The sequence below is a fragment of the Chenopodium quinoa genome, unplaced genomic scaffold, assembly GCF_001683475.1.
Source record: "Chenopodium quinoa cultivar QQ74 unplaced genomic scaffold, ASM168347v1, whole genome shotgun sequence".
NCBI classification, from domain to species: domain Eukaryota; kingdom Viridiplantae; phylum Streptophyta; class Magnoliopsida; order Caryophyllales; family Amaranthaceae; genus Chenopodium; species Chenopodium quinoa.
In genome coordinates, this window is record NW_018745533.1 from 3,038,303 (window position 1) to 3,065,786 (window position 27,484).

The 27,484-nt window shown below is 35.9% G+C and overlaps 3 protein-coding genes across 4 annotated transcripts; 1 reads left to right on the forward strand and 2 right to left on the reverse strand.

Annotated features, from left to right (window-relative positions):
* Positions 1–60: 60 nt before the first annotated feature.
* LOC110715976 (cellulose synthase A catalytic subunit 7 [UDP-forming]-like) lies at positions 61–5,904 on the forward strand. Its single transcript, XM_021894597.1, has 13 exons — positions 61–135; positions 890–1,085; positions 1,225–1,424; positions 1,510–1,600; positions 1,933–2,041; positions 2,149–2,415; positions 2,563–2,908; positions 3,003–3,266; positions 3,551–3,763; positions 3,859–4,072; positions 4,164–4,360; positions 4,578–4,931; positions 5,130–5,904. The coding sequence occupies exons 1-13, from the start codon at positions 61–63 to the stop codon at positions 5,712–5,714; spliced, it is 3,111 nt and encodes a 1,036-aa protein (XP_021750289.1). The 3' UTR covers positions 5,715–5,904.
* LOC110715978 (pentatricopeptide repeat-containing protein At4g30700-like) lies at positions 2,310–9,214 on the reverse strand. Its single transcript, XM_021894598.1, has 3 exons — positions 6,576–9,214; positions 6,069–6,150; positions 2,310–2,425 (listed from the first exon to the last, which is right to left on the reverse strand). The coding sequence occupies exon 1, from the start codon at positions 8,999–9,001 to the stop codon at positions 6,632–6,634; it is 2,370 nt and encodes a 789-aa protein (XP_021750290.1). The 5' UTR covers positions 9,002–9,214; the 3' UTR covers positions 2,310–2,425; positions 6,069–6,150; positions 6,576–6,631.
* A 7,049-nt stretch (positions 9,215–16,263) lies between these two features.
* LOC110715764 (AUGMIN subunit 8-like) lies at positions 16,264–24,498 on the reverse strand. Of its 2 annotated transcripts, none has more exons than XM_021894374.1 (7): positions 22,000–22,559; positions 20,376–21,852; positions 19,776–19,895; positions 19,313–19,429; positions 19,108–19,197; positions 18,127–18,234; positions 16,264–16,724 (listed from the first exon to the last, which is right to left on the reverse strand). In XM_021894374.1, the coding sequence occupies exons 2-7, from the start codon at positions 21,711–21,713 to the stop codon at positions 16,638–16,640; spliced, it is 1,860 nt and encodes a 619-aa protein (XP_021750066.1). In that variant the 5' UTR covers positions 21,714–21,852; positions 22,000–22,559; the 3' UTR covers positions 16,264–16,637. The 2 variants fall into 2 exon arrangements, with proteins under 2 accessions (XP_021750066.1, XP_021750067.1); XM_021894375.1 differs by lacking the exon at positions 22,000–22,559 and adding an exon at positions 24,131–24,498 and having other exon boundaries at positions 16,412–16,724.
* Positions 24,499–27,484: the final 2,986 nt, after the last annotated feature.

Here is a 27,484-nt window from a genome sequence, read left to right on the forward strand (position 1 = left end):
CACCTCCCTCACCTCACTCTTACTTCTTCTCCCGTCTCTCTGCTCGCCGTCCTCCTCGCGATGGAAGCAAGCGCCGGTCTTGTTGCCGGTTCTCATAACCGGAATGAGCTTGTTGTTATTCAAGGCCATGAAGAGGTAATAACTACGTTTTTTGCATGCATTAAACATAAGACTTGTAGCTTGTTTAGATAATACCCTTAACTTCTAAATTATTTTTAGATTATTAATGTTCGGATTCATAATTTATAAACGTTTACATATAGATCGTCTAACACTCTAACATGCTTACTACTTATTCCATGCAAATTTTAATAACACTATAATATACAATTACTAGATGAAGCCCGTGTGATGCACGGTTTGTTAGTATTTTTTTTAAAAAATATTTTTCATATTTATGTGATTTTTGTTACTACATATTATATTAGCTTTAAAATATTAGATAAAATTTCTAATCTCAAAAGATAATATTTTAGATTTAATTAATTTAAACTTTAAAATTTCATTCGTCAATTTTACTAACGTGGCATTTGAATTATTTAATTGTAAAATAAATTAATAATCTCTTATTTTATTGGCTACAACTTAAATTCAAAATCCTACATGACGCGCTAAGAAAAATAAATCCTACGTGGCTCTCTAAAAATTCGGGGAAAAACTCCCCTTTAATATATATATATAAGATTTTGAATCTAATATATATATATATTAGATTTGTAAATTTTAACACTCATTATTATGCGAGTTTGGTCAATTAGGATTGTCAAGTTGAAACAAAGGGAATACATAAATAGGACACACGATGAGTGAATGGACTTAATGAGTTTCAGTTTATCTTAGCTATAGCGCGATCTTAATCTTTTATGTGTGCTATGTTGTGTATCTGCAGCACAAACCGTTGAAGGATCTGAGTGGACAAGTATGTGAGATATGTGGAGATGAGATCGGACTTACCGTTGATGGAGACTTGTTTGTTGCTTGCAATGAGTGTGGTTTCCCGGTGTGTCGCCCTTGCTATGAATATGAAAGAAGAGAGGGCAGCCAAAACTGTCCTCAGTGCAAAACCAGATACAAGAGGCTCAAAGGTACAGCAGTAGATATGACTTATTATAGCCCTCTAATACAAAACTTCAGATTTTGATTCATAGTTTCATTTTCAAATATAGCAGATAGGTAAAACTGCAGATAATGTTTTAAGACGTGTAATGCTTAATGTGTAAACAGGGAGCCCCAGGGTGGAGGGAGACGACGATGAAGAAGACATTGATGACATTGAGCATGAGTTCAACATAGATGATGAACATAACAAAAACAACCAGGTTGCTGAGGCATTGCTTCAAGGGAAAATGAGCTATGGACGAGGCCATGATGATGAAGAAAATGCTCATTTTCCCCCTGTTATAGCCGGTCTTCGTTCTCGACATGTGAGTTAAACATTACAACCTTTTATGTACAGTTTCTTTGGTACAATAGGCGATTGTCTAATCGCATCCTGATGCATATATGTAGGTGAGTGGAGAGTTTCCGATCTCTAGTCATGGTGCAGATCAGATGCCTTCTCTGCATAAGCGTGTGCATCCATATCCTTCGTCTGAACCAGGTTTGTTTTAAAACTAAGAGCTCACTTGTCAAAAGTTTAAATGACTGATAGAAGTCTACAATCTGACCAAAACACAGTAAACATACAATGCTTCTAGTCTCATGAAATCAATGGTCAGAATATTAAGAGTTAAAAACCGATATGCAGGAACAATAATATGAATACTGACAATAAATTCGAATAGCAACAGAGACAAGAAACTTGTACTTACTAAAAAAGCTTTTACCATTTGAGAAATAACAGACAAAACATTTATCAGTACAAGTTGATAAACTGGTATTTGAAGAATTGAAGATATCTAACTGTATTTTTGTAACTGTAACTGGATACAGGAAGCGCAAGATGGGAGGATAGAAAAGATGGAGGATGGAATGAATGGAAACTGCAGCAGGGGAATCTGGGGCCTGATCATGAAGATTATAATGACCTAGAAAATGCCATGTAAATACTGCTTCCGTTTTTACTTCCTTTTTCCTTCCTCATCAGAATAACTGCAAAAGAAAATGTTAGCTTGAGCTGAATGCTTACTGATATGAGAACTTATGCAGGATTGATGAAGCAAGGCAACCACTCTCCAGGAAAGTACCCATTGCATCCAGCAAGATCAATCCCTACCGCATGCTCATTGTTTTAAGGCTTTTTATTTTGGCCGTGTTCCTCCGCTATCGTATCCTTAACCCTGTCCATGATGCCATTGGGCTCTGGCTGACATCTGTGATCTGTGAGATATGGTTTGCCGTCTCATGGATCCTTGATCAGTTCCCCAAATGGTTCCCCATTGATCGAGAAACATACTTGGATCGCCTCTCTCTCAGGTAAAGCACTCTGCCAACAACATCAGCTAAAATTGTTAGATTTCACAGGCACATTTAGAAATTCAAAAAAGAAACATCAAATATAGTATGAAACATAAACACAAATAAGGCCGATTGAATATGTCATGACTCAAACATTTTGTGCAGATATGAGAAAGAAGGAGAACCAAATATGCTGGCACCCATTGATGTCTTTGTCAGTACAGTGGATCCGATGAAAGAGCCTCCTCTTGTTACGGCCAACACTGTGCTATCTATACTAGCAATGGATTATCCAGTTGAGAAGATTTCATGCTACATTTCTGATGACGGAGCTTCAATGCTTTCCTTTGAATCACTCTCAGAAACAGCAGAATTTGCTAGACAATGGGTTCCTTTCTGCAAGAAATTTTCCATAGAACCTAGAGCTCCAGAATTTTATTTTTCCCAGAAAATCGATTATCTCAAGGACAAGGTCCAACCAACATTTGTGAAGGAGAGGCGTTCTATGAAGGTATTTTTACAAAAACTTTATACAAGCATGTATTTCCTATGGACTATGTAGGAATACTAACTAAGCTGAATGTTTTGGTAATTATAATTCTCAGAGAGCCTATGAAGAATTTAAGGTTCGGATAAATGCGATGGTGGCAAAAGCTTCAAAAGTTCCTCCAGAAGGTTGGATCATGCAAGATGGAACACCATGGCCAGGAAATAATACAAAGGATCACCCAGGTATGATTCAAGTATTTCTCGGCCACAGTGGAGGACATGATACCGAAGGAAACGAACTTCCTCGTTTGGTTTATGTCTCTCGTGAGAAGAGGCCTGGATTCCAGCATCACAAGAAAGCTGGTGCAATGAATGCCCTGGTAAGTTTCAGAAGCAATTGGTGAAGTAATTTTGTCTGAGAAAGTTGTGAAAATGAAAAGTAAGAAACAGGATGAAGATCTGGTCATTTTAAGTTTGGATGCCTTTAAAAATTAAGACCAGGATGCAGGTCGTTTTATTCTTTGATTATAAATATCAATCATGATGAAGTTGGCAGACAAAAACTAACAAATTCAAACACACACACACACACATGAAAAAAGGTAGGACTGGCACTATAAATTTGACAACTTAATGGAGCATTAATGTACCTTCAAACTCGCAGGTGCGCGTCTCAGCAGTTCTAACAAACGCACCTTTCATGTTAAATTTGGATTGTGACCACTATCTAAACAACAGTAAGGCAGTTAGAGAAGCAATGTGTTTCCTGATGGATCCACAAATTGGGAAGAAAGTTTGCTTTGTCCAATTTCCTCAAAGGTTTGATGGAATAGACCAGCATGATCGATATGCCAACAGAAACACAGTGTTTTTTGATGTAAGCTCCTGATCAGAGACTGAAATTTTCAACACTAAAGAATTCATCAACATTACATATTTATATTCTTAAGGCTTTTTGTCCTTACTTTTCAGATTAACATGAAAGGGCTAGATGGAATTCAAGGTCCTGTATATGTGGGCACAGGATGTGTCTTCAAAAGGCAAGCCTTGTATGGGTATGAACCACCTAAGCGTACTAAGCGGCCAAAGATGGTAAGCTGTGACTGCTGCCCATGTTTTGGTCGCCGCAAGAGGAATCAAAAGTCTAAATATGGTGCCAAAGGAGATGCTAACGTAGACCTTCAAGGTTTAGTACATATTCTCCGTAGCCACTAGCTTATTAAATCTTAATAACTCATTTCACTTTCAACAGATCTAACAAATGTTTACCACTGTAGGTTATGAGGATGATCAAGAGCTCTTGATGTCCCAAATGAATTTTGAAAAGAAATTTGGACAGTCAGCAATTTTTGTGACTTCGACATTGATGGTTGATGGCGGTGTTCCTCCTTCATCAAGTCCTGCAGCACTGCTGAAGGAAGCCATTCATGTCATCAGCTGTGGCTATGAAGATAAAACAGAATGGGGTGTTGAGGTAATCTAACTGATTCATCAAAAACCTGACTAGTAGCTCTTTGCGTGGACCAATAAATCTCAGTCTTGAGCTTCTAATTATGCTATATAGCCACCACATTATTATAGGACTATTGACGTGACTTCAAAATACACAATCCACCACATAATTATACTGCAAACAATAGCAATCAGTGAAAACTTCAAATTTTTTAATTTCTTCCAATTTGAATGTACAGTTGGGTTGGATCTATGGATCAATTACCGAGGATATCCTAACAGGATTCAAGATGCACTGTCGTGGTTGGAGGTCTATATATTGCATGCCCAAGAGACCCGCATTTAAAGGGTCTGCTCCTATCAATCTCTCTGATCGACTGAACCAGGTGCTTCGTTGGGCCCTTGGTTCTGTTGAAATCTTCTTCAGTCGGCACAGCCCTTTATGGTATGGGCACAAAGGAGGCAAATTGAAGTTTCTTGAGCGTTTTGCATACATCAACACTACTATCTACCCATTCACCTCCTTACCACTGCTCGCCTATTGTATACTCCCAGCTGTCTGTCTACTCACTGGAAAATTCATTATGCCAACGGTAAGGACCACTTCTCTCTATACTAGAAGAGTTCAATATAAATACTAGATTGCCACATTCAAAGTAAATTTCCATTATCTTTCAGAATGCATGTAAAAAAAGATACAAGCAACTTGTCATGTAGTCCAGAATAAATGCTTTAGCACTCCACAAATGTCCACACAGAACTAATCCAAATAAGAAATCGTGTTGATGCAGATAAGCACTTTTGCAAGTCTTTTCTACCTTGGGCTCTTTCTATCAATCTTTGCCACTGGTATCCTTGAGCTCAAGTGGAGTGGAGTGAGCATCGAAGAATGGTGGAGAAATGAGCAGTTTTGGGTCATTGGTGGAGTATCAGCACATCTCTTCGCGGTGATACAGGGGCTTCTCAAGATTTTGGCAGGCATTGATACTAACTTTACTGTCACATCTAAGACAGTTGATGACGAGGATGAGTTTTCTGAGCTATATGCCTTTAAGTGGACAACCCTTCTTATTCCTCCAACCACAATCTTAGTCATCAACTTAGTAGGTGTGGTTGCTGGAGTCTCTGATGCCATAAATAATGGCTACGAATCATGGGGGCCTCTCTTTGGAAAGCTCTTCTTTTCCTTTTGGGTGATTGTGCATCTTTACCCGTTCCTGAAGGGTCTCATGGGCCGGCAGAACAGGACACCAACCATTGTTATTATTTGGTCAGTTCTATTGGCCTCTATATTCTCCTTACTCTGGGTGAGGATTGACCCATTTGTGATAAAAACAAAGGGTCCTGATACCAAGGCATGTGGACTCAATTGCTAAGGTTGTAGTTTCTGAAACAGCCATTGCCCCGGAAAAACAATGGTGATAGTGTATTAATTGGCTTATGTAGCACTAAAGATTTTTGTCAGGAAAAAGGATTGTAAGTTTTGCAATGATGTAAAAACTGTGTCACAGATTCACAGGCTCATCCAACATGATTGATAATTGATCAGCTTAGTGATTTGCACACCATGAAATCTTCAATAGCATATCTACTCATTCCATGATCAACATTACTCAAACCAAGAAACAGAAATAGCAAACTGAGGCCAAAAAAAGTAAAACACTAGCAGACCAAGTTATGAAGCAGAATTGTTTATTTCATTCCATAGATATAGAAATAATATAACTGACCAGGATGTGGAGGTAGAAGTCTAGGAGTCACTCTGACATGCAAACTGATGATGACCGCCATTCTGGATTTATTCTAATTGAGCTGTCAAGAAGGACAAGAAGTTAAATTGCTTAAATGAACCATTTTGGGGGGGTTCAAATCATCAGAAAGGAAAATAATATAAGAAAGTAATGGTGAAAACAGAATTACTGTCATATTATGTGAGCTACATGGTGTATATAATAAATAGAAAAAAAAAATACATCTTAAACTAAAACAAAGTGACTCAAACAGCTTATACAAAAACTAATATTAGCTACTGTTTAAACAAGCCACAATTGATTGCCAACTAAATCCTAAGAAGAATGCCAAAATCCATCGCATATCCAATCATACACAGCTAGGTTAAAGGAAAAAAATGCAATATCATGCCTAATAATTCATCTAGCTGCTATTGAAATGAAAATGGTTTCATAGTATCGTATAAAAACTGCGTTTTCTCTGGCATGAGGATAGAAGTATCTCACCTATAAAGAGTATGCCACATAGCTCAATTGCCACAATCCAAACAGCCGCATCAAATTTACCAATAGTCTCCACAAGAACAGACACCATCTTTAAAATGGTGGAACCTGTTAGCATCTCTAACTATAATAACTCTATCTGTGAGCTTGGAGATGAACTTAGTTGCAGTATGACAGTCTAAACAGACCCTGAGGTTCTTGAAGATCCTGATTTCAGTTCCTGGCTCAGTTGAGATAAGCCCAAAAGCTATAGCTAGCTTCTCACTATGAACATTAACCATGAGCTCCTTCTCTTCCTCCTCAACATCATGCAACGCTGTTAAAGTCTCATGCTGATACCCAGCCTCCTTCATTCTTGCCATTAACTCTTCCAACTTCGCATATATTGCAGTTGTTTGTGGGTGGGAGCGATCACCACATGTGAAGACATGAGGAGTGTCACCTAGCTCTATTAAGGTGCACCCAGGTGTCTTTGCCAGCCTTCTTTTCTTGGCTACTTGTCGAACAGAAGCAGCGTGACAATAGTTGCGATCAGCTGAATATATGTTGGAAAGTAATACATAATACCCCACATTTTCAGGATCTAACTTGAGCAAATTGTCAGAAGCAATGCGTGCCATGTCTGTATTCTTGTGAGTCATGCACGCACCTAGTAATGCTCCCCACTCAACAGAACTAGGTTTAATAGGCATACTCTCGATAAAGTTTAAAGCCTTGTCTAATTGTCCTCCTCTGCCAAAAAGATCAACCATGCAGGCATAATGCTCAGCTACTGGTTTACAATGATGATCATGAACCATAGAATGAAAAATTGTATTTCCTTCACTAATTAGTCCAGCATGACTACAAGCATACAAAACACAAAGGAAAGTTACTCCACTGGGAGGAATTTCTGACTCCAACATTTCATAAAAGAGACTCACTGCTTCATGTCCAAGTCCATGAAGGCCATAGCCAGAAATCATTGCATTCCAAGACACCACATTTTTCTCAGGCAAGGCATCAAATAATTCCCGAGCTGTGGTTAAGCTTCCACACTTAGCATACATATCAATCAAAGCAGTTGATATGTATACATTTGATTCTAACTTTTCCTCATTAATCAGTTCATGAACCCACTTTCCTAAACTAACTGCTCCCAACTGCGCACATGCTGATAGGATACTAGTGACTGTAACAGGATTTGGACGAACATTACACTTTTGCATTTGCTGAAATAATGATATTGCCATTTCAGTCAAGCCATTCTGGGTATAACCTGATATCATGGCGTTCCAAGCCGCCAAACTTTTCTTAGGGGTCTCATCAAATAATTGTCTAGCCCTATCAATTTCATTTAGCCTACTATATACTGTAGTTATTGCAGTTGACACAGACGAATTTCCTGTCATCCCAGTTTTGATACAGAAACAATGAATGGACGTAGTCAAACTTAGATGGCCAAAAGGATACCCAACTGGTATAAGTCCTACAATTGTGCTAGTGTTCACCTTTGCTCCAGAAATCAGCAGTTCTTTAAAAAGACTTACTGCAGAATCCGTTTCGCCATTACATGTATACCCGGAAATCAATGCATTATAGCATACCAAATCTGGTTTCCTCATCTCACTAAACAGCAATCTGGCAGTACACACATCCCCACATTTTGAATACATAGAAACAAGCCCAGTAATAACATAACCATGAGAATTCAAACCAGCTTTGAAAGCTAAACACTGAATTCCCTTTCCTGCATTCAAATCATGCAACTCTGCAACAGCAGGAAGAATGACAGACAAAGTAGAAGAATCAAATCGAGCACTACTACCAACCATATCACGAAAAACCCGAAGCGAATCAATATAACAACAATTCTTAACCAACCCAGAAATCATAGTATTCCACAAAACCGTATCTCTCTTAGACATTTTATCAAACATCTTATATGCATACCCAATCTTGGAAAAATTAAGATACATTCTCAAAACAGCCGATCCAACAAACAAATCAGCACCAAACCCATCAATAATCGAGTGAGTATGAAGCAACATACCAACCCTTTGATCCCCAAGTGACCCAGAAGCCGAAACAGCGAAAGCGTAGGTGAAATTATCAGGCCTAAGAATCGAGTTTCGACGCAACTGGGTATAAACAGAAACAGAAGAAGATGGCAAATGATTGAGAGAAAACCCACGAATGAGGACATTGTAGAGGAAAAGATCTGGGGTTGGAGATGAAGAAACAAGAAGATTAGCATGGTGAATGTATCCAATGTCGCAGAGTTTTTGAGTGAGCTTAGTGATTGTAATAACGTCGGAATTGAAAGCGTTGAGAATGATTTGAGCATGGATTTGTTTGAGTTTTGTGAAAGTTGTTGATTTTGAGATGAGGTTGAGGAAGAAGTTTCTCTCTGGTATTGTTGTTGCAGAGACTACGGCTCTATTCAACATTTGAGAGTTTTTGAAGGGATCTTATTTTAAGGATTTTGCTCATATAGTACGAAGTAAGCAATTACATGGCGGGAAATTTCGCAATACATAGCGGCTAAAAACTAACTCGATTTATAAACAATTAAGCCAAACTTGTAAATTACAATGGTTTGGAAATCACTTATGGCTCGAAATTGATATGGTATGAATTGAAAATTTGTGAGTCAAATCCGATCTTTCATGTCCAATTTTACATATTTTCACAAAGTTATGGATTTATCGTAAAGTACGAAGTAAAAAAAATATTTTTGCCCTGCTTTGTATTTGTTGCACATTACCCGTAATTGATAGCTTATTTTATTAGCTAATGCATTGATTATTATTTTTGTGTGAAAGTTTTGGAAAACTAGTTATGGGATTTTAAGGGTGGTTTTTTTAAAAAAAAAATGCAAAGGAATTACATATTTACATAGCTTGTTATTGTTTAAATGTGAATAAAATCTAGTGTTATAATAGAATATAAAAAAAAACCCTAGCCTCTCTCTCCTCTCTCTAAAACCCTAGTTGAATTTTGGAGTGGCTCCCATCGGTTTTTACCGGTGAAAAGCCTTAATTGTGTGTTTTTTCTCTTGTGTTTAGATTTATAATAACTCTTCCTAGGGGGAACATTTCTCCCAGGGCCGTCTCTGGCAATTCGGTGACCCTGTTCTAGCTAAAATATTGGGCCCTTAAATTTTTTAAAGAACTATTTTTAAAACGTTAAAAATATTATTATTTTAAAATGAATTTATTTAGTAGTTAAGCACACAATTAGGTACTCAATTGTTAAAAATTTCACCTTTTAGGTACTCAATTATTTTTACTTGTGAAAGAAACCCATCCTTGTGAAAGAAACCCCTCTCCACATTGAAGCTTCGACTGAAGAACAAGATCAGGATGAGCGATGCCCTGTGATACAGCTATCAAAGGAGGAAAAAATGCGATTGAGAAAACCATGGAGGTCTTCCTTAATTGTCAAAATGTTCAGTGGTAAGATGAGATATATGGGACTAATGCGCTGATTGAAGAAGAAGTGGAACATAAGAGGGGAGTTAGCTCTCACTGACATCGGATGCAACTACTATATTGCTCGATTCACTAATCAGGCCGATTATGATTATAACTATGTCCTCACGCAAGGGCCATGGTTAATTGATGATAATTACCTAACGATTAGAAAGTGGGTACCAAATTTTGTGCCTGATGAAGCTCCAATTAAGGTGCTAACTGCTTGGGTACGCATTCCGAACTTACCAGTGGAGTACTTTGATGTCAATTTATTGAACAAAATTGGGTCAAAAATTGGTAAGGTGTTACGAGTGGACAAAACCACTGCTCAAGCTGAGCGTGGACAGTTTACTCGCCTGAGTGTTGAAATAGATCTGTCTAAACCTCTGTTATCGAAGTTCTGGCTAAAGGGAAGGATTTGGAGAATTCAGTATGAAGGAATTAAGATGATGTGCTTCAAATGTGGAAAATTGGGGCATGTTGAAGATGACTGCGGCCCTGAACCTGTGAACGTAGAAGATCACAGTATGAATATTCATAACAACCCTCTGCATAAACAGAGTCATAGGTCGGAAGAAAAGGAGAACTTTGGTTCGTGGATGCTAGTTAAGAAGCCAGGGAGAAAAAAGATAACAAAGACAGACAAACCTGCAACAGAAGCCCCGGCAGCCAAATCTGGTGGCAAATCAAGAAGCTAAAACCTGGATTCAATGCTACCCCCAACATGGAATCCTCCCGAGTTGGTTGCGACACTCAAAATTCCCAATGAATTTCAACGTTTGTTGAGATTCATTTGTCAAGCCTATGTTGATTCGTTAAGGGGTATATGGCCATCAAAATTGATTTCGAGAAGGCTTACGACCGCCTTCGCTGGTCCTTTATTAGAGATACTCTAGTGCAAATGAATTTGCCAATTTTGATGGTGGATTTAATTATGGATTGTGTGACTAACGCATCTCTTCAGATTCTTTGGAATGGGGAACCATCTCGCCCTTTCAAGCCGAGCAGAGGTATTCGACAAGGGGATCCACTCTCTCCCTACTTATTTGTCATGTGTATGGAAAGATTTTACCAAGTCATTGAGCAAGCCATCATCAATGGATATTGGAAAACTATCCGCACTAGTCGCGATGGTCCCGAACTATCGAATTTATTCTTTGCTGATGATATTGTTCTGTTTGCAGAAGCCACCAGTGACCAAGCACACCTCATTCACACTTGTTTGCACAGATTCTATGAAGCATTAGGGCAAAAAGTTAGTCTTGCTAAATCCCGGGTTTTCTTCTCGAACAATGTCAGTGTGAGCACACAAGAGGAAATCAGTTCGGTCCTTGGGATGGAAGCAACAGCTGATCTTGGATTGTATTTAGGGATGCCTACATTGTCAAGTAGGGTCACTAAAGATACTTACAGCCATCTTTGTGAGAAAATTGATCGTCGACTCTCGGGTTGGAAGTCGAAGTATTTATCTCTGGCTGGGAGAATCACTTTGGCTAAATCAACTCTTTCTACAATATCTTTGTATTCTATGCAAACGGCTAAGATCCCTAAGTCGATTTGTGAGGACATTGATAAGAAAACAAGGCGATTTATTTGGGGTGGTAATGATGAAAAGAGAAGGATTCACCTGTTAGCTTGGGAAACCATCCAACGACCAAAGGAGATAGGAGGCGTAGGCATCAATTCGGCTAAACAAGCAAACGCAGCTTTTCTCACAAAATTGGGATGGCGCGTGTTAACAGAACCCCAAGCCCTTTGGTCGAGAGTATTACGTGCTAAATATTGCAAAGGACGATGCGACTTGGACATGTTTGTTCCAAAACATGGGATGTCAAATGTGTGGGCTGGAATCACTGAGAATGCTCCTTTATTAAATAAGGGTGTTCGCACTGCTATTGGTAATGGTATGAGTACTCTTTTCCGGCAGCATAAATGGGCAACTTCACAGCCCTTAAGTGATCTGATTACTCAGCCCATTCCTCAAGAGTTGGCAGCAGCAACTGTAGGAGATATGTGGGAGGAGGATCAAGGCTGGAGATGGAATATATTCGCCCCATATTTACCCCAAGACGTCCTCAAACTCATACAACATCATGTAGTACGAGTTGATCCCAGTGTGGGAGATTTGATGTATTGGCAAGAAGGCTCCAAGGGAAAATTTTCTATTAAATCTGCCATTAGCATTCTGAGAGATGACTCTGAGTTTATTGAAGAAGACTGTTGGGATTTAATTTGGAGCGCTCCAATTCAACAACGAATCAGAGCTTTCCTTTGGCTTGCTTGTCACGACAGAATTCTTGGCAATTTGAATCGTTTCAAGAGAAAACTTACTGACAATCCTCAATGTTATATTTGTGGAGAAGAAGAGGAAAGCACCATTCATATTTTGAGGGATTGCCCTGCTGCAAAACAAATCTGGCGAATAGTGTTAACTCCAACGCTGCTCCATAATTTTTTTCAGAGTAATCTGAAGGATTGGCTAACTCACAATTTGCGTGAGTCGGGTAATATTGATGATCAGGGGTGGCCTACGCTGTTTGGAGTTGTCACTTGGTGGGTGTGGCGATGGAGAAACTGCTATGTATTTAACAGAGCAAATGAAATTCCAGAGGATATCAGTGCGTTCATTCGCATCAGAGTAGATGAAACCTTTCGAAGCCTAGGAAAAAAGGACGAAAGGTTAGGTAGGACTATCAACAAGCAACAAGCTTATATTGCATGGAGTCCTCCCTCTCATGGTTGGTACACTCTTAACTGTGATGGGGCAGCGAAAGGTAGCCCTGGTCCAGCAGGTGGTGGAGCTCTTATTCGAGACCAGGAAGGTAATTTCATTTCTGGATTCTCAGCTGCTTATGGGCATTGCACAACATTCAGAGCTGAGATCCTAGCTCTAACTCGAGGTCTATAACTTGCTAAAAATTTGCAGATTAGTCAATTGGAGGTCCAGCTTGATAATCTGGCGTGTGTCCAAATAATGCAAAGTGGCTGTACTCAACATGGAGAGAGCGTACATGAGATTAACCGATGCTTACAAATGCTCGAGGATGAAGGATGGACCGTAAAAGTAATTCACATTTATCGGGAAGGAAATAGAGCGGCGGATTGGTTGGCCAACCGCGGAGTCACTTTAGACACTGATTTTGATCTTCTTAGTTTTATTCCGTCTAGTCTTAGTAGTATTTTAGAGGAGGATGTAAGAGGAGTGGCTCTTCCACGACTCATCCCTTCTTAGTTTTTTCTTGTTTTCTGTTTCTTTTATTTTTCTTTGTTTGCTTGTCTTTTCTTTCTTTGGCTTTGCCTCTTTGGAATAAAAAAAAAAATTATTTTTACTTTGCTTTTGGGTACTGAGTTAAGAAATTAGGCCAAAAAAATTAAATCAGCCAAAGAATTCAGAACCTTAGGTTAAAGAATTTAGTACCCTTGGTTAAGTATGTGGGCCCCACCCGATTAAAAAATTCACGGGTCAACCCATTTTTTTCCCTTTCTTTTTCTTTATTCCCCTTTTTGCTCCTTTATTCTTTCCCATTTCTGGAAACTTTGCTGCGAACGTCGAAGAACAACGAGCAATCTTTGTGCTCGAATCTGGGGAAAACGACACCAAAAGCCGCCATTTTTTTGAGGTAAGCTCAATTTCTCATCGTTTATGTTGTTAATTTGATATAAATTTTGGATTTTTTTCCCATTTGTTGATGTTTGTTGCGACCTAGGGTTTTCGAATTTTGGGGTTTTTTTGAACAAATTGATGATGTCGATTTGTTGTGGTTTTTGTGTTAAATTTGGGTTTTCGAATTTTGTTTTTTTTGGTTTTTTTTTTTTGACAAATGGTTTTGGATGAATTTGTTAAGCAACATTGGCTGATTTTGTGGCTGGACAAAAGAAGCAACAATCGCTGATTTTGTGGCAGAGTTGAACTACCAGCAGCAGGGGGAAGCAGCAGCCCTTCTGTTTCTGGTTTTTTTATTTTTATTTTTTTTCTACAAAATTTGGCAAAACCTTGCAGAATTTATGCCTAAATAACATGCTCAATGAACCTGTTTTGTTGCTGGTTAAGCTGCTGTTTTTGATGAATTTTGATGAATTTTCTTGCTGTTTTTGATGAATGAATTTTGATGAATTATTATTGATGAATTTTCTTGTTGTTTTTGATGAATTTTCTGCCAGGTTCATGCCTCTTTAAATAGAGAAACCAACGGCTAGTTTCTTAGTCAAATTTAATACAATTTTTTTTTATAAATATTAATTTTTTAATCGGGTGGGGCCCACATACTTAACCAAGGGTACTAAATTCTTTAACCCAAGGTATTGAATTCTTTGGTTGATTTAATTTTTTGGCCTGAATTCTTAACTCAGTACCCAAAAGCAAAGTGAAAATAATTGAGTACCTAAAAGGTGAAATTTTTAACAATTGAGTACTTAATTGTGTGCTTAACTCTATTAATAATACAAATTAAAGAGGAAAATATTCATATTACTAAGTTTAATAATAATTCAATGAAAAACAAATAAAAACTTTTTATTTATAAAATGTCATCCTTCTAACATTCTTTGAAGCAAAATCCTTAGTTATATCTTTTTGATTTGGAAATTCAAAGGCAAAATTGAAGATTTAGGATGAAATTTTGGGTTTTATTTTGGAAATGTTGGTCCTTTATGAGAAAGAAGGTGAATTGATAAGATATGATTTTTATTAACGAGTCATCATTTTTTTTAAATTATGGGGTCCTGTTCTGTGTGTGAGAAAAAACATGTCCAAAGACGGCCTTGATTTCTCCCTCGAAAGACAGGGTTTTTCTTGTTCTTTAGGAGGATTTAGCTCCTTCAAAAGACTGGATAAAATTTTGTGCGGGGATTGAAAAGGAGGTTAATAGTTGAATTTCAATCTAACGAATCAGACGGAAATTTTCTGTACGGCTACAATAGACCGATAGACCTCCTCGCCAAAGAATGTTGTAAATCATAGCGATACGAAAGGGGTATGAAGAATGTACAATTTACAACAACGATTGTAGTTTTGCTTACGGGATGTTTTTATTTGATTCAATTATGATGTATTTGTTAGATGTAAGTCTCTTTGTAAATGTCGTATGACTTTTATTTATAAATCAATTTTTTAAACCTAACTTAATGTAGACCTGATTAAACTAAGCTTGGCCTTAAAACATTCAAAAATCGGCCACAATTTCAATTTCTAGGCTCGCATTTCTGGCCCGATTCGATTACTTAAGGGTTTGGACAGCCCAAAAACCCAATTTAATTAAATAGTCCAAAATAGTAAGTTTAGGCACAACTTTTTTGCCCCAAAGTTTGGCCCAGTTAAATCCAAAAGTTTGGACAACCCCGCTTGGTCCATGATCACCTCTAATTTAATGTTAACCAAAGATACGCAGACCTACATTGGCTACATATGAGTAGCCAAACACTAATCTAGCATGATTTTTTTAAAAAATGACCCGAGTTGAACTTGATCTACACACTTGATTTGACTGTCGATTTCAAGATTTTCTCAAGAAAAACAAAATTCCTAAAAAAAACTTAAAGAAATATTTTGCCTACTCACATTGACACAATAATTTAGCATGACTTAAATTTAAAATTAGTCTCAATCTGACCTTGCCAAACCCAAACCCTACCCGTACATCTAATTTGAATTTGACACGTCTAATATGGAGTATCACTGAAATGATGTGATGTATCACATGACTTATGGACCTACTTATTCCGTTAATCATGTACCTCCAAATTTGTACATGATCCACGTACAAATATATATTGGACAGTATATTTCCGCGTTCGACCCACCTCCCTGATGTGAAATGTCATATTCCAAGGGCACATGCACATCATAATTTACTAATTTGTCATTTTCAATCTATATTGTCAATTTGTCATGAAGTTTCCTCCCCCTATTTAGACATCAAATTCTTAATGGCAAATGCAAGCTTTTGGTAAGTTTGTGGGCGATACTCAAAGCCTTAGATCAAATCTCGATTGCAATAGTCTTTTATGGGTATACCGAATATGAATGTACTATATATGCCCTTAGAAAATAAAGCCAAAGAGAATGTTTGAAAGCAAAACAAATCCGCTATAAAGTTTATCGATTCGATTCAATTCAATTCATTCTCTATATCCTTGAGTATAAATATACGGAAACAATAAAGAATGAAATAGTTTTTTTTAAAGTGAGTAAAATGTACACTTCAGCTTTGAATAAAAATTATATGCTCCAAATCTCATGCATTCGGAAACACGCTGTGCATGTACTTTTCTATATTCCTTTCATTTTTAAGTTAATTTTCTTCTCTCAGCAATTTTCTTTGCCTTTTTTTTTCTTCCTTCTATTTTTTTTTTCTTTTTTTCGAGTGATACAAAATTACATGCAGGGCGAAAAGCGAGCTCAACAGCTCATTTCCAAAAAAAAAAGGAAAAATAAGTAAAAAAAAAATTATGATTCTCACTGGATAAATAGAAAAAAAATAAATTAAGAAAAAAAGAAAAAAAAACCTAATATAGGGACCTAAAAAAAATTTACATACTTTTGAGACCTGAGAATATGGCAAAGTAGGAAAACTGTTAGCTTCAGCACCACAGCAGTAACCAAAAAATGTGTTTAGGATGTCCATAATAATGGCTCCCTTGTCTTCTTTAGTTCTTGTTGCGATTGTATTAGCTGCGTCATCAGACTGTATTCTTTCACCTGTTTTACAGCAGCAAATATAAACATCAGGTACCGGTCCATCATTAGAAAGTAAAGAAAGATCTTGAAAGTTAAAAAGCGACAACAATGGGGATGATGATGACAACTAATGGAGGCTGCTAATGCAAGAAGCATGATTAACATATTGTAAAAGTTGCAACAAAGACCAGACCAATGTGTAGCATATCTAATCATCAAAGCTACTGTATAATAGTTAAGTATGACCCCTTTTTCGGGTTCTTTCGGTGGGTTTGATGATCAGTCTCTCCACTTTGACTGTCTTCTAAAAAAATTAATTTTGACAGCCAGCCACTTTGATTTACAGATAGATCTTTACATAAAAATGAACAAAGTACATAAAGATATTCTATAGAAAGTTCATAGGTTGTTACTGCAACTGACATGACTGGCGAGAGTGGACCAACCCCCATCAGCCAAAAAAAATCTAGTGTATCACTTTAGCGCTATTTAGCATGACAGTTACAGTCTGTTTAAGAAGCAGTAATGATTATAAGTTTGTATGTAATCTTGCAAGAAAAGTCAACGTTCATGATAATGCTTCTCCAATTATACCAATCAAAACCACCTCTAAAATACGTAGTCATGAGTGGTAATAAAAATTTATAAAGAAAACATGTACTTTGAGATAACTTGGAGATAAAATCAGAACCATAGACATTGGCATGGCCGCATGTTGCAAATAATATACAAGCTCACTATCATCACCAATATTAATAATCGCATACCAAACAAGTCGTTAATCTTGGTTTAATCAAAATAAAAATCCATTAAGTAGCTCAACCAGCTTTACATAATAAGATCAAGTAGATCTTTCATAGTCTCACTACAAAAGATACAAGTCCCACACGCAAAAAAGAATGCCAGGCAATCAAGAATGTATTCAGTCCTTGTCATTAAAAGGTGAGGTATGTTAAGGGCTGTTTCATTGTTTCTTACATAACTTAATTTCCTTAATAAACCATGCAATTGCATAATCATTGTCAAAGTTGTATCATCATTAAAACCAGGCAGTTGTTGGATTAGTGAGAGGCACTACTGAGAAATAGAAACATCCACTGAACCACAGCACCTCATAAAAAAAGGACCCACTAGAATAAATCAACAGACACTTAATAACCTTAATGTCCAAAAACGACACATATGCCAAAGGATCGACCTGGACATGGCAGAGTTAAGGGACTTGTACCAAGATGAAGAGAAATTGTCCAAACTTTATATAATATATCTGGTAAATTTCAGCATAATTACATGCATGTGAGCAGAAAAGAAGTTTAGCAATAATTTTCACTTTTTCAATGAAAAGTGCATGTACAATGAATAAAATCATTAAGATGTTGCCAATTATTAACAAGAGAATATCATTACTATGTGTTATCCTCACCTGCATGGAGGACGTTGAAGCTGATAAAGCCTCACACTCATTAAGCATGGCCCTCCCCTGTCCTGCAATGTCAGAGAGCTCAGAAACCAAGCTATTGATTCCTTCAACCTACATTATATGAAGAGCAAAGCAGATAGTTAGCATTCCAGTAGGGAGGCAATCCAAAGTTGTAGGCTGGTAAAATTTACGAGAGAGGAAGAAAGGACTAATTCAAACAATACAGCCTCCAGTTCGCATGAAATGCTTGGCAGTGAAATAGCAAACACATTATACAGGCATCTATATATGTTTCAGCCATTTGCAACACTTAAAACGAGACATTAGATCTGTAGCATGTTGAAAGAAGATACAAAAAAGTGACACTCTTTCCATTGATCATAAGAGTATGGAAATCATCATTATCCTGAGTATTAAATAGGTTACTTGTGTTGTTATTAGATAAGCTGAGATATACACACATAAGCTTTCCCGGTAAATTGCAAAAAAAAAAACTTGCACAGGAAAAATTAGCTTGAATGACAGGAAACAAATTCCTAGAGTTCTCAACCAAAACACATCTGATACAGAAAAAACCAACAAGCTGGAATTTCCATTATTTCATGTTAAATGCAACAAGTCCAACTTCCTTAAGTAATAATCCATTAGAAGAATAATTTTGATGGAAATGGAATTGATAACTTTCTATGGATTCATATAACTTTCACAGAAGTGCATGCAAAAAGACAATATGAAGCTTGCATACTTTTAAAAGAAAAACGGTGTAAGAGTTGATAATGGGAAGTAGGTGGAGCTCAGAGAACCAAAATAATTTCTATTTGTACAGGATTAAATAATTTATGCAAGATTACATCCCACATTTTGCTTCATTTGCAATAATAACTGGATGGAGTGAATGATCAGCATCCAAAATATGCAATTTCAAATAAAATAAATTTGTACACTCAAATAGGACAAGAAACATGAACTGGTCCCTTGTCTTACCTTTGATAGAACAGAACAGACGGAGGAACCCATTGCCTGCATCACATCAACAGCAGAGCTAATTGAAGACTTCAAAGAATCAATATCAGCCTGCAAAATAACAAACTTCATTAATTCACCCAAATCCATGATATAACAGAAGCAATTTTTTTTTTCTTTTTTTTGATTTTGTATTGTTTATCCAAAACTCTCAAAGCTGCCTTACTTTTGCCCCTCCAGTAACTGGAAGCCGAAGAGTGCAAGACTCAAGATCTTTGATTGCTCCGTTTAAAGAAGTAGAATGGTCTCTTTCAACTAAAGCCCAATCTTCTAGATACGCCATCTGAAATTTAATTTTTGCAATAATTTGAAAGGGGAAGTAAGTATCATCGTGAACCAGATAGAAACAGAAATTTACAAACAAAATATACCCTCTATATACAGATTTTGTTACAGAATATAGTTTCCTCTGGAACATTTACTGAGCTTATTAAAATTCAATTTCTATTTCACTTAATTTTTATAGATGTAGCTTAAAATTTTAAGTAGAGTAAGCCAATTGAATAAAAGCATCAATAATTCACTCATGGACCATAGAACATGAAGGGAGTAAAATCCATCTGATCATGCTGCAAAGAGAGGACAGAATGAATTTGCTAAATTAAATTTAAGTCTCAAGCAAAACTTACTTGTTCACTCAGCACCGAATTCAGCTTTAGCTCCAGATTCAGCTGCTGAAGATCAATACGCTTCCTTATGACGGAATCCCACAGTTCCAAATTTGTTTCCCAGACATTATAGAGTGTTTGCTGCAGTACTAAAATTATTTAGTACAATGAAAATGAAATGCAAGCATAACAAACATTATACAGGGTTACATCATTTTTAGAGAAGGCACTCCCAAAATTTTACAATTAAGAGAGACTGCAGATACTATAATTAGGATTCTGTTGCATCAAAACAATCACCATTAGATTCTTCCCCGATTAACTAGATATTAAGAACCATTAATCTCAATCTCCTGCATTTTGCAACGGTCACTAATCACATATCTTGCATTACAGAGCAGCCAATCACTAATATCCTTCTAGTTATCAAACTAACCATTCATCTTATAGCCCAACTATGTGTTTCAAAAAAAAAAAAAATCATTTAAATTGCCTAATGAAGATCTATTAAACGAGTAATAAACTAATCATTCCATTTTCAAAAAACTACTAAACTAATGTTTTAAATAGGAAAACAAGTTTAACATAATTTTGGGTAAATAACAAACATTTAAATTCTACCTCTGCCGTTAATTTCTGTATATACAGAGCAGCCTCAGCTCGAGCATTAGCAAATCTCCACTGCAAATGTCTATTATAAAACAAGCGCAGCTGATGAGCCTCTTCTAATTGGTTAGTTTTCTTGCCTTTCTTAATATCAGCAACAAAACTGAGCACTGAAGTTGTACTACTGGGTTGTCTGGTGGGGCTAGACGGTCTAATCCTCGACGGACTTGCTCCCCTAGACTGTGTAGGAGTTGACGGTCTCGTTTTGGATGGACTCGGAGTGACTTTGGAAATGGAGGTCCTACTAGGTGATGGGAGACGTGACCCGGGCAGTGACCCAGATCTCACTGAAGAAGCAGCTGATACCGCCTTTTCTGACGAATTCAACCCATTGGCTTTTTGTCGTGCAGACATCCTCAGTAAACTATCATCCACTGACTTCATCCGTAATCCCAGTGACCCAATATGATCATCAAATTCTGACTGCTCTGAAGCATCACTTGAAGATTTATGTAACGGCCTAGGAATACCATCAGCTGACAGTCTCCTTAATGAAGGTGTACCAATACCAGGAATGGAAGAAGTCGGAATTTTAGCAATTCTATCAGTGAGATCCACACTTCTTGTCATTATATTAGAACTAGAAGACATTTTCCCACCTGTTCTACTAGGCCACCTATGCTGATCAATCAACCGCGATTGTGAACCATCAACAGGTCTCGAATTCTCAGATTGATGAGATGAATTCTTCCCTTTCAATGGACTCCTCTTCCTTTCTGGTGTCCCTTTCCTCGGCGAAGCAGCTGCCTCAGCCTGCCTCTGTGCTACATTGGAAGATGATTTCAAAGTACGATCTGAAAGGGCATGTGTAACAGGTTTCTCTTTCTCCTTCTTACTAACAGGTATAGAAATGATATCAGATTGAAACGAAACACTAAGACTACGCATTGTGGAAGGCCATAACACCTCTGGCAACCTACTGCTTATCATCTTTTTAGCAGATATCTGTGACTCTACTGATGTATCCGAAACCGGAGTCGAAGGCCGAGACACTGATGTAGGGGTGGATGACCTTTTCCTCTCAACAGACACAGGTCTCTTAGAACCACCCCCCAATTGGGGTGATTGCAATGATGCATTGGCATTCCTAGAAAGGTTTGGTGATGGACATCGCCTCGAATTCGTTGGCGGTGTTGGTGATTTGTATCTTGAGCTAACTTCTCTGGTCCGGGACCGGCGTGTTGCGGTACCGGTGGCAATTCCATTGTACTTTTCAGCCGGAACCAGTGGTCTTCTTGCGGTATCCACAGCTAAATCTTTACGAAATTCTCGCACGGCGTCAAATACATCCATCCAAACTACCCAAATTAGACGACATTGGTGAACTTTTCATCAAATGTACATAATAATAATATATTGCAGGCTTTCATATATATAATCCCACATTCACGCTCCAACCATAAGAAGAAGATCCTTTCTGGGGTGTCAAAATCTGCCATAAATTCAGAAGAACAAAAAAAAAAAAAAAAAAAAAAAAAAATCCCAGAAAAAATAATAAGATTAAAGCAAGATTCTAAACAGATAGGATGATGAATGAATAACAATATAAGAATAATAAGAAATTTAGCAAAAAGATTACATCATTATTGGTAGAAACCCAGATCTATTTGATTATGAATTGTACAGATCAGACCATGTGAGGATGATCAAAGGACCCTGTAAATTAAAGGGGTGTCTTTAAATTACAGGGCAGATTATTGATATTGAAGAATTGTTGGGCATTAACGGTCATCTGCTTTAAGGGTATCCCTACAATTAGAGGGATAGCTAGGAGATAGAAAGGGTGAAAGGGGGGGACCGTAAAGAAGAGAGGAAGAAGTGTGATGAGTGAAGCTAGAAAGAATGGTGTGGTGTAGGTTAACACGGGTGAGGTGCGTAGGATAAGACAAGTGTTGATTTACCCTTTTTCTTGCTGATGGAGTGACCACACTAGAGGGGGCAATGGCTTTTGTCACTCTCACGGGAGTGCCATGGTCGGGTAGGCTGGCCTATTTAGGATTCTTTCTCTCTCCTCCTTCTTCTTGCAACTTACAAATCTACCCTGTCCTGTTCCTGTCTCCCTTCCCTCCAAATTTTATGAAAGGGAATTCATTGATAATGAGATTAAACTTCCAAATGCAGCAATTACAGCTTGTTTGTTATCAAGGACTTCTTTGCGGGTATTAATATTATAATCCGGGTGGGGATTTATGTTACTCGGACTCCAGATATATTTGTCCGACATGAGTATGTGTCCAAGTGACAGATTTGAGTAGGAAAAAAAAAATAATAAAACCCATGTCGAAGTGTTAAGATCATATACAAGTAACTTAACATGAAAATTGCGGGGTAATAATCATTTCTAGATGGGTAAATAATGTTTCACTATATCTAATAATCAGTCACAATCAACTATATTTAGGGATAAAGCTAATTCCTTTATTGTTGTGGGAAGTAACAATTATGGTAGAGAAAATGATCATTGCTTAGAAACTCCTAACATATTAAGGTAAAAAAAATGTCACTATTAAAAAGAGTAGTTTGTTCCTTTCAAGTAATCTGATGAAGACAACTAATCTCCCTTGTTTAAAAGGTTAAAATAATAGGAAAACTCTCAATTTACAAGACTTTATAGGGATTAGCAGTGAATTTCTTGAGATTAATCACAAGCATTAACTGTTTCTGCTTGTCATTAACTCTACAAAGTTGGGGCAAAAAAAATTCAACTCCTATTTTACTAGCCCAATTTATATGGGAACATGGGTTCACTGTTTAGGGATATGGAAGACGGAGACATAGATGGAGCTCCACGTGCCTTCGATATCATTGTTCATCCCCATAAAATTCACTATGTTTAACTAATGATCGCGGGAAAAAACTTGTACACAACAGGTGTATTAGACTATTAGATAACACTATAACACAAATTTTAATCACCTTAAAACACATAAAAGTATGTTTCTCTAAAAACAATCACCAAAATAAATACCCTCTGGTTTAGGTTAAATGTGTAATCTAAAGCTAAACTTACCCCATATTGTGTCATTGTACAATAGAAGGTTGCTAGATATACTAATGTAAAACTTGTACACAACAGGTGCATTAAATATCATAAATGACCATTTTGCAACAAACAATGAACAAAACTAACACTCGGGGAGGATCCTTCGTATTGAATTAGACCCAACACATAAGTGTTGCACCCGATTGTACAATAGAAATTGCTAACGGACTTAACTAATGCTAGTAGTACTAATTACTCCTATACTAAATTATGTTCCCCAAACTTTATGATTCTGACAAAAATTTCCAGGCGAAAAAAATAGAAATAAATGAATAAAATAAGTTTTGACCTTGGTGAGACTTGTGATTTCCAGAATTTGGAGCGAAATTCAATGCACTCTACACGGAAGATTTTGCGCCAAATTAAAAAACAAAATTTCAATTATTATTAAACTTTTCAATTTTTCTGGCTTTTTCTCCGTGAAATAATTCAATAATATTCATATAAATCATGGAGTTTCTGATTTTTGTAGGTTCATGTCCCTCATTTACAGGACACCGAAATTTGCATACATTTGATCAGAAAGAAACACGCCAAAACTCCCCCCTTACTAAATTACTCTCGCGATCAGGGCATCCTAATTTCGTCGTAACTTGAATTAACTATAAATAAAAAACGATCAAATGAATATCACAAACCCTAATTAACAAAATTAAATGTATCTTACCTCAAAAAATCAATCAAATCGGAGATTCGGCTCGAAAAAATTTGAATTGAAGCAGGAGTTTCTTCGATTGGCGAAAATTTGGGGGGATTTTGGATGAAAATTAGTGAATTGAAAGTGTTTGAGAATTGTATGAAGTGATTAATTAGTGAAATGATCGATGTAAATCAATGGAGAATTAGAGAGAGAAAGTAGAGAGAGAAAACAGTTGAGAAGAGGAAGAAGGAAAAGAGGAAAAACGGAATTTTCAAGTTTTTAAGAGAGAGAAAGTGAAAAGGAGAGAGAGAGGGGCCGTTGAAATAGGAGTTGGTCGTTAATTTCGCGCCACCTTGATGATGTTTAATACAAGTGTTTATTTTCATCTTGTAAATTTGGAAACTTCCTATAATAAAATATTTATTTGGGTTTGGTAATTATTCGTCATACATTCGGGTGTACCATCAATCCATCATGTATTCAAGTATATGTCCTTAATAGTGTAGCAATATCAATGAGAGTGCAAAAATTGTTTTATGTCTTATTTTAAAAAAAAAAAAGAAAATCATTTACACTTACTTTGGTAAAATTAAGTACATTTCGTGAATAATTTTAAAGTCAAAATAGTGAATGAGTGAATAAAATGCACTCGTAGTGCCAATTATGCTTTGAACGTATATTAGATTTTTCAAGAACTTAAACTAACTACTACTTGGAGAGCTAGTGAACTTTTTTTTTTTTTAAAAGTGTGTTGAATTATAGGTTTTGCATACTACTCATACACTAACTCCTTTGTTACTTCATAAATTAAAAAAGAAATTTTGGCATTAGTCAAAATGATAAAATAATTAATCAATAAAATTCATCAATTTGATTAGTAAAAATTATTTTAATTTAAATCAGGTGAAAAAACCATTGCCTAACAAACTTTCTAAGAATTAAAAAAATTATGGGTATATTTTTATCATAAATGTGTGGGTACACCAATTATATAAATTATAATAGTTATATATGGTAGCTTTCTTGGTTTCTAATTTAATTTTATGCATTTATGTAAAAAGAAAGGTAAGTTTTGTCTCATTTAACAAACATACTCCGTATTGTTTTACTATAATAGGAAGATCTTTGTCATTTAAGTATATGTATATCTATGAATTACTGAGTAAGGAGCTCGCTAGTTTGATGTAGATGGATTATCTAATACATATTATACATTTTAACATTTAGATTACGCCTTTGAGGTATTAAGATGATTAATTAGGTTATATCCTATCATCTTCTCTTGCACAATATACTTGGAAAAAAAAATTACTCATGAAATTAAATATTTAATTGAAAATGGAAAGGAAAAAAAAAAAGAAGAAGAAGAAAAGAGTAGAATATTAGGAAAATGAATAGAAATAGAAATATGAATATAAATGCAAAATCTACCAACTACCTTGTGTTTGGTTAGTTGCTTAATTTAAGTGTATTGCTCAAGTACTTGGTATGCTACGTATGTCTAAAATTTGAACACGAGACATAAGCTAGAATTCTATATGTTTTAAATCTTTCTAATAATGCTCAAACTCCAATTTCTTTTTCTTTATTCTAAATCAATATGAATTCTAATTTTATCAATACTATTTCCAAAATCAAGACAAAGAATAAATGCAACATTGTTATGGTCCTCGCCTCTTCTCTAATAAGATTTCAAATAAATATGTTTTTCTTGATCGCATAATAAATGAGGTTGATCAAGACTCTAAATACAACTTTGCTCTCACTTTAAAAAAAAATGAATTAAATACCAATTTGTGCAAACTTATTGTTTATTTTATCTCACCAGCCTATTATTATATGATTATCTGAAGGATAGTGTAATTTAATACTTTAATAGGTAATGTATACATATTATAAATTATTTTTCATTAACTTTATAACTGATCATCAAAAATACCTAATAAATTTTATTAACATTAAATATATGATTCAAATGGTATAAATATTTATGATTCTTCAAAAAAAAAAAAAAAAAAAAATTATGACAAAGTTCATATACATTTGCTTGTAGAATTATAATTATTCAAACTACTCATTAATGTGGTATATGAAGTGTTTCATAACTTTTGGAGGTTGAATGATTATACTTCTTTCGTTACTTACTATTTGTCCTATCAGAATTTTGAAATATTACATACGTAGTATAATTTTTGGTGCATTTTTTGAAAAACAACATCAAGTATCTAAATTCGGACAATGTTGCCTCGAGTCATTACTGGAATTACGAATTGTACATTTGATTCATCATGGCTCAATGATCTCTCATAAAATATTCATTTTAGCTTTATTCAGTTCAGCTCAATTCAGTAAATGTGAACAAACCCTTATTAAACCTTACCTAAACTTATTTTTCTTGAAATAAGTGAAAATAAGGTAAAGAACATAGAGCCTAATTAAGTTTAGATAAGTTCATGTAAGATACAATAAGTTTAAATAAATACTAGTATACTACCTAATTGAAAATGAATGAATAGAACACACAATCATAGTTGGGACAAATCTAACATAAATTTCCAATGGTACGCCTTTTCTTATATACAAGTTAAATGAGACAAACAAAAAAAAAACAGAGAGTGTGTACATACAATTTAGATTTTTCTATGGTCATTGTTGTAAATACTTCAACTCTATAGAGTACCCTACATGACACTTGTTAGTGCTTATATCTCGTCATAATTGTGTATCAAGGAATGAAATGAATGAGAGTCTTTTGGGGGCCTTAAAATTGTTGCGGTAGTTGAACATGCTTGTTGTTTTGGTAGACCTAAGAATTAAGATCATATCTAACTTAATCAAGAGCTCTTAAAGAAACTTTTAGGCGCTAACTTAGTTTGCAAATATTAGGAGCAATTTTGTAATGATCACAAAACACAATCCTTTATCACACATTAATGTATTATTTGTGTTATTATCTCGTTCTTTTTCATCTTACTATTTTTCTATATGGTAAATTGATTTTTTTTTCACCCTTTCTTATATACGCCACCTTATCATTCAATTATTATACTAGCCCTTAAATGATACTACGTATAAAGATAGCACTAAAAAATTATACTAGCCCTATATATATGCATGATTGCGTGCATTAATTTTCTTAATATAATCATGCCGATTAATCGAACAAAAAAAAAAGGAATGACATTTATTTTACCATAGAAGATACCCCTACACCTCTAAAGTATCTCAAAAGGACAAAAACGAAAAAAGAAAAAGGAAACAATTGAAAAATAATTTTTTCTTCTTCCTACCAATTAAAAATGAACTCTTTTTCTATTGATTAACTCTTGATCTTTTTCATGATTTATGTAATTATGTTGCTATTAAGAAAAAGTATTGTTA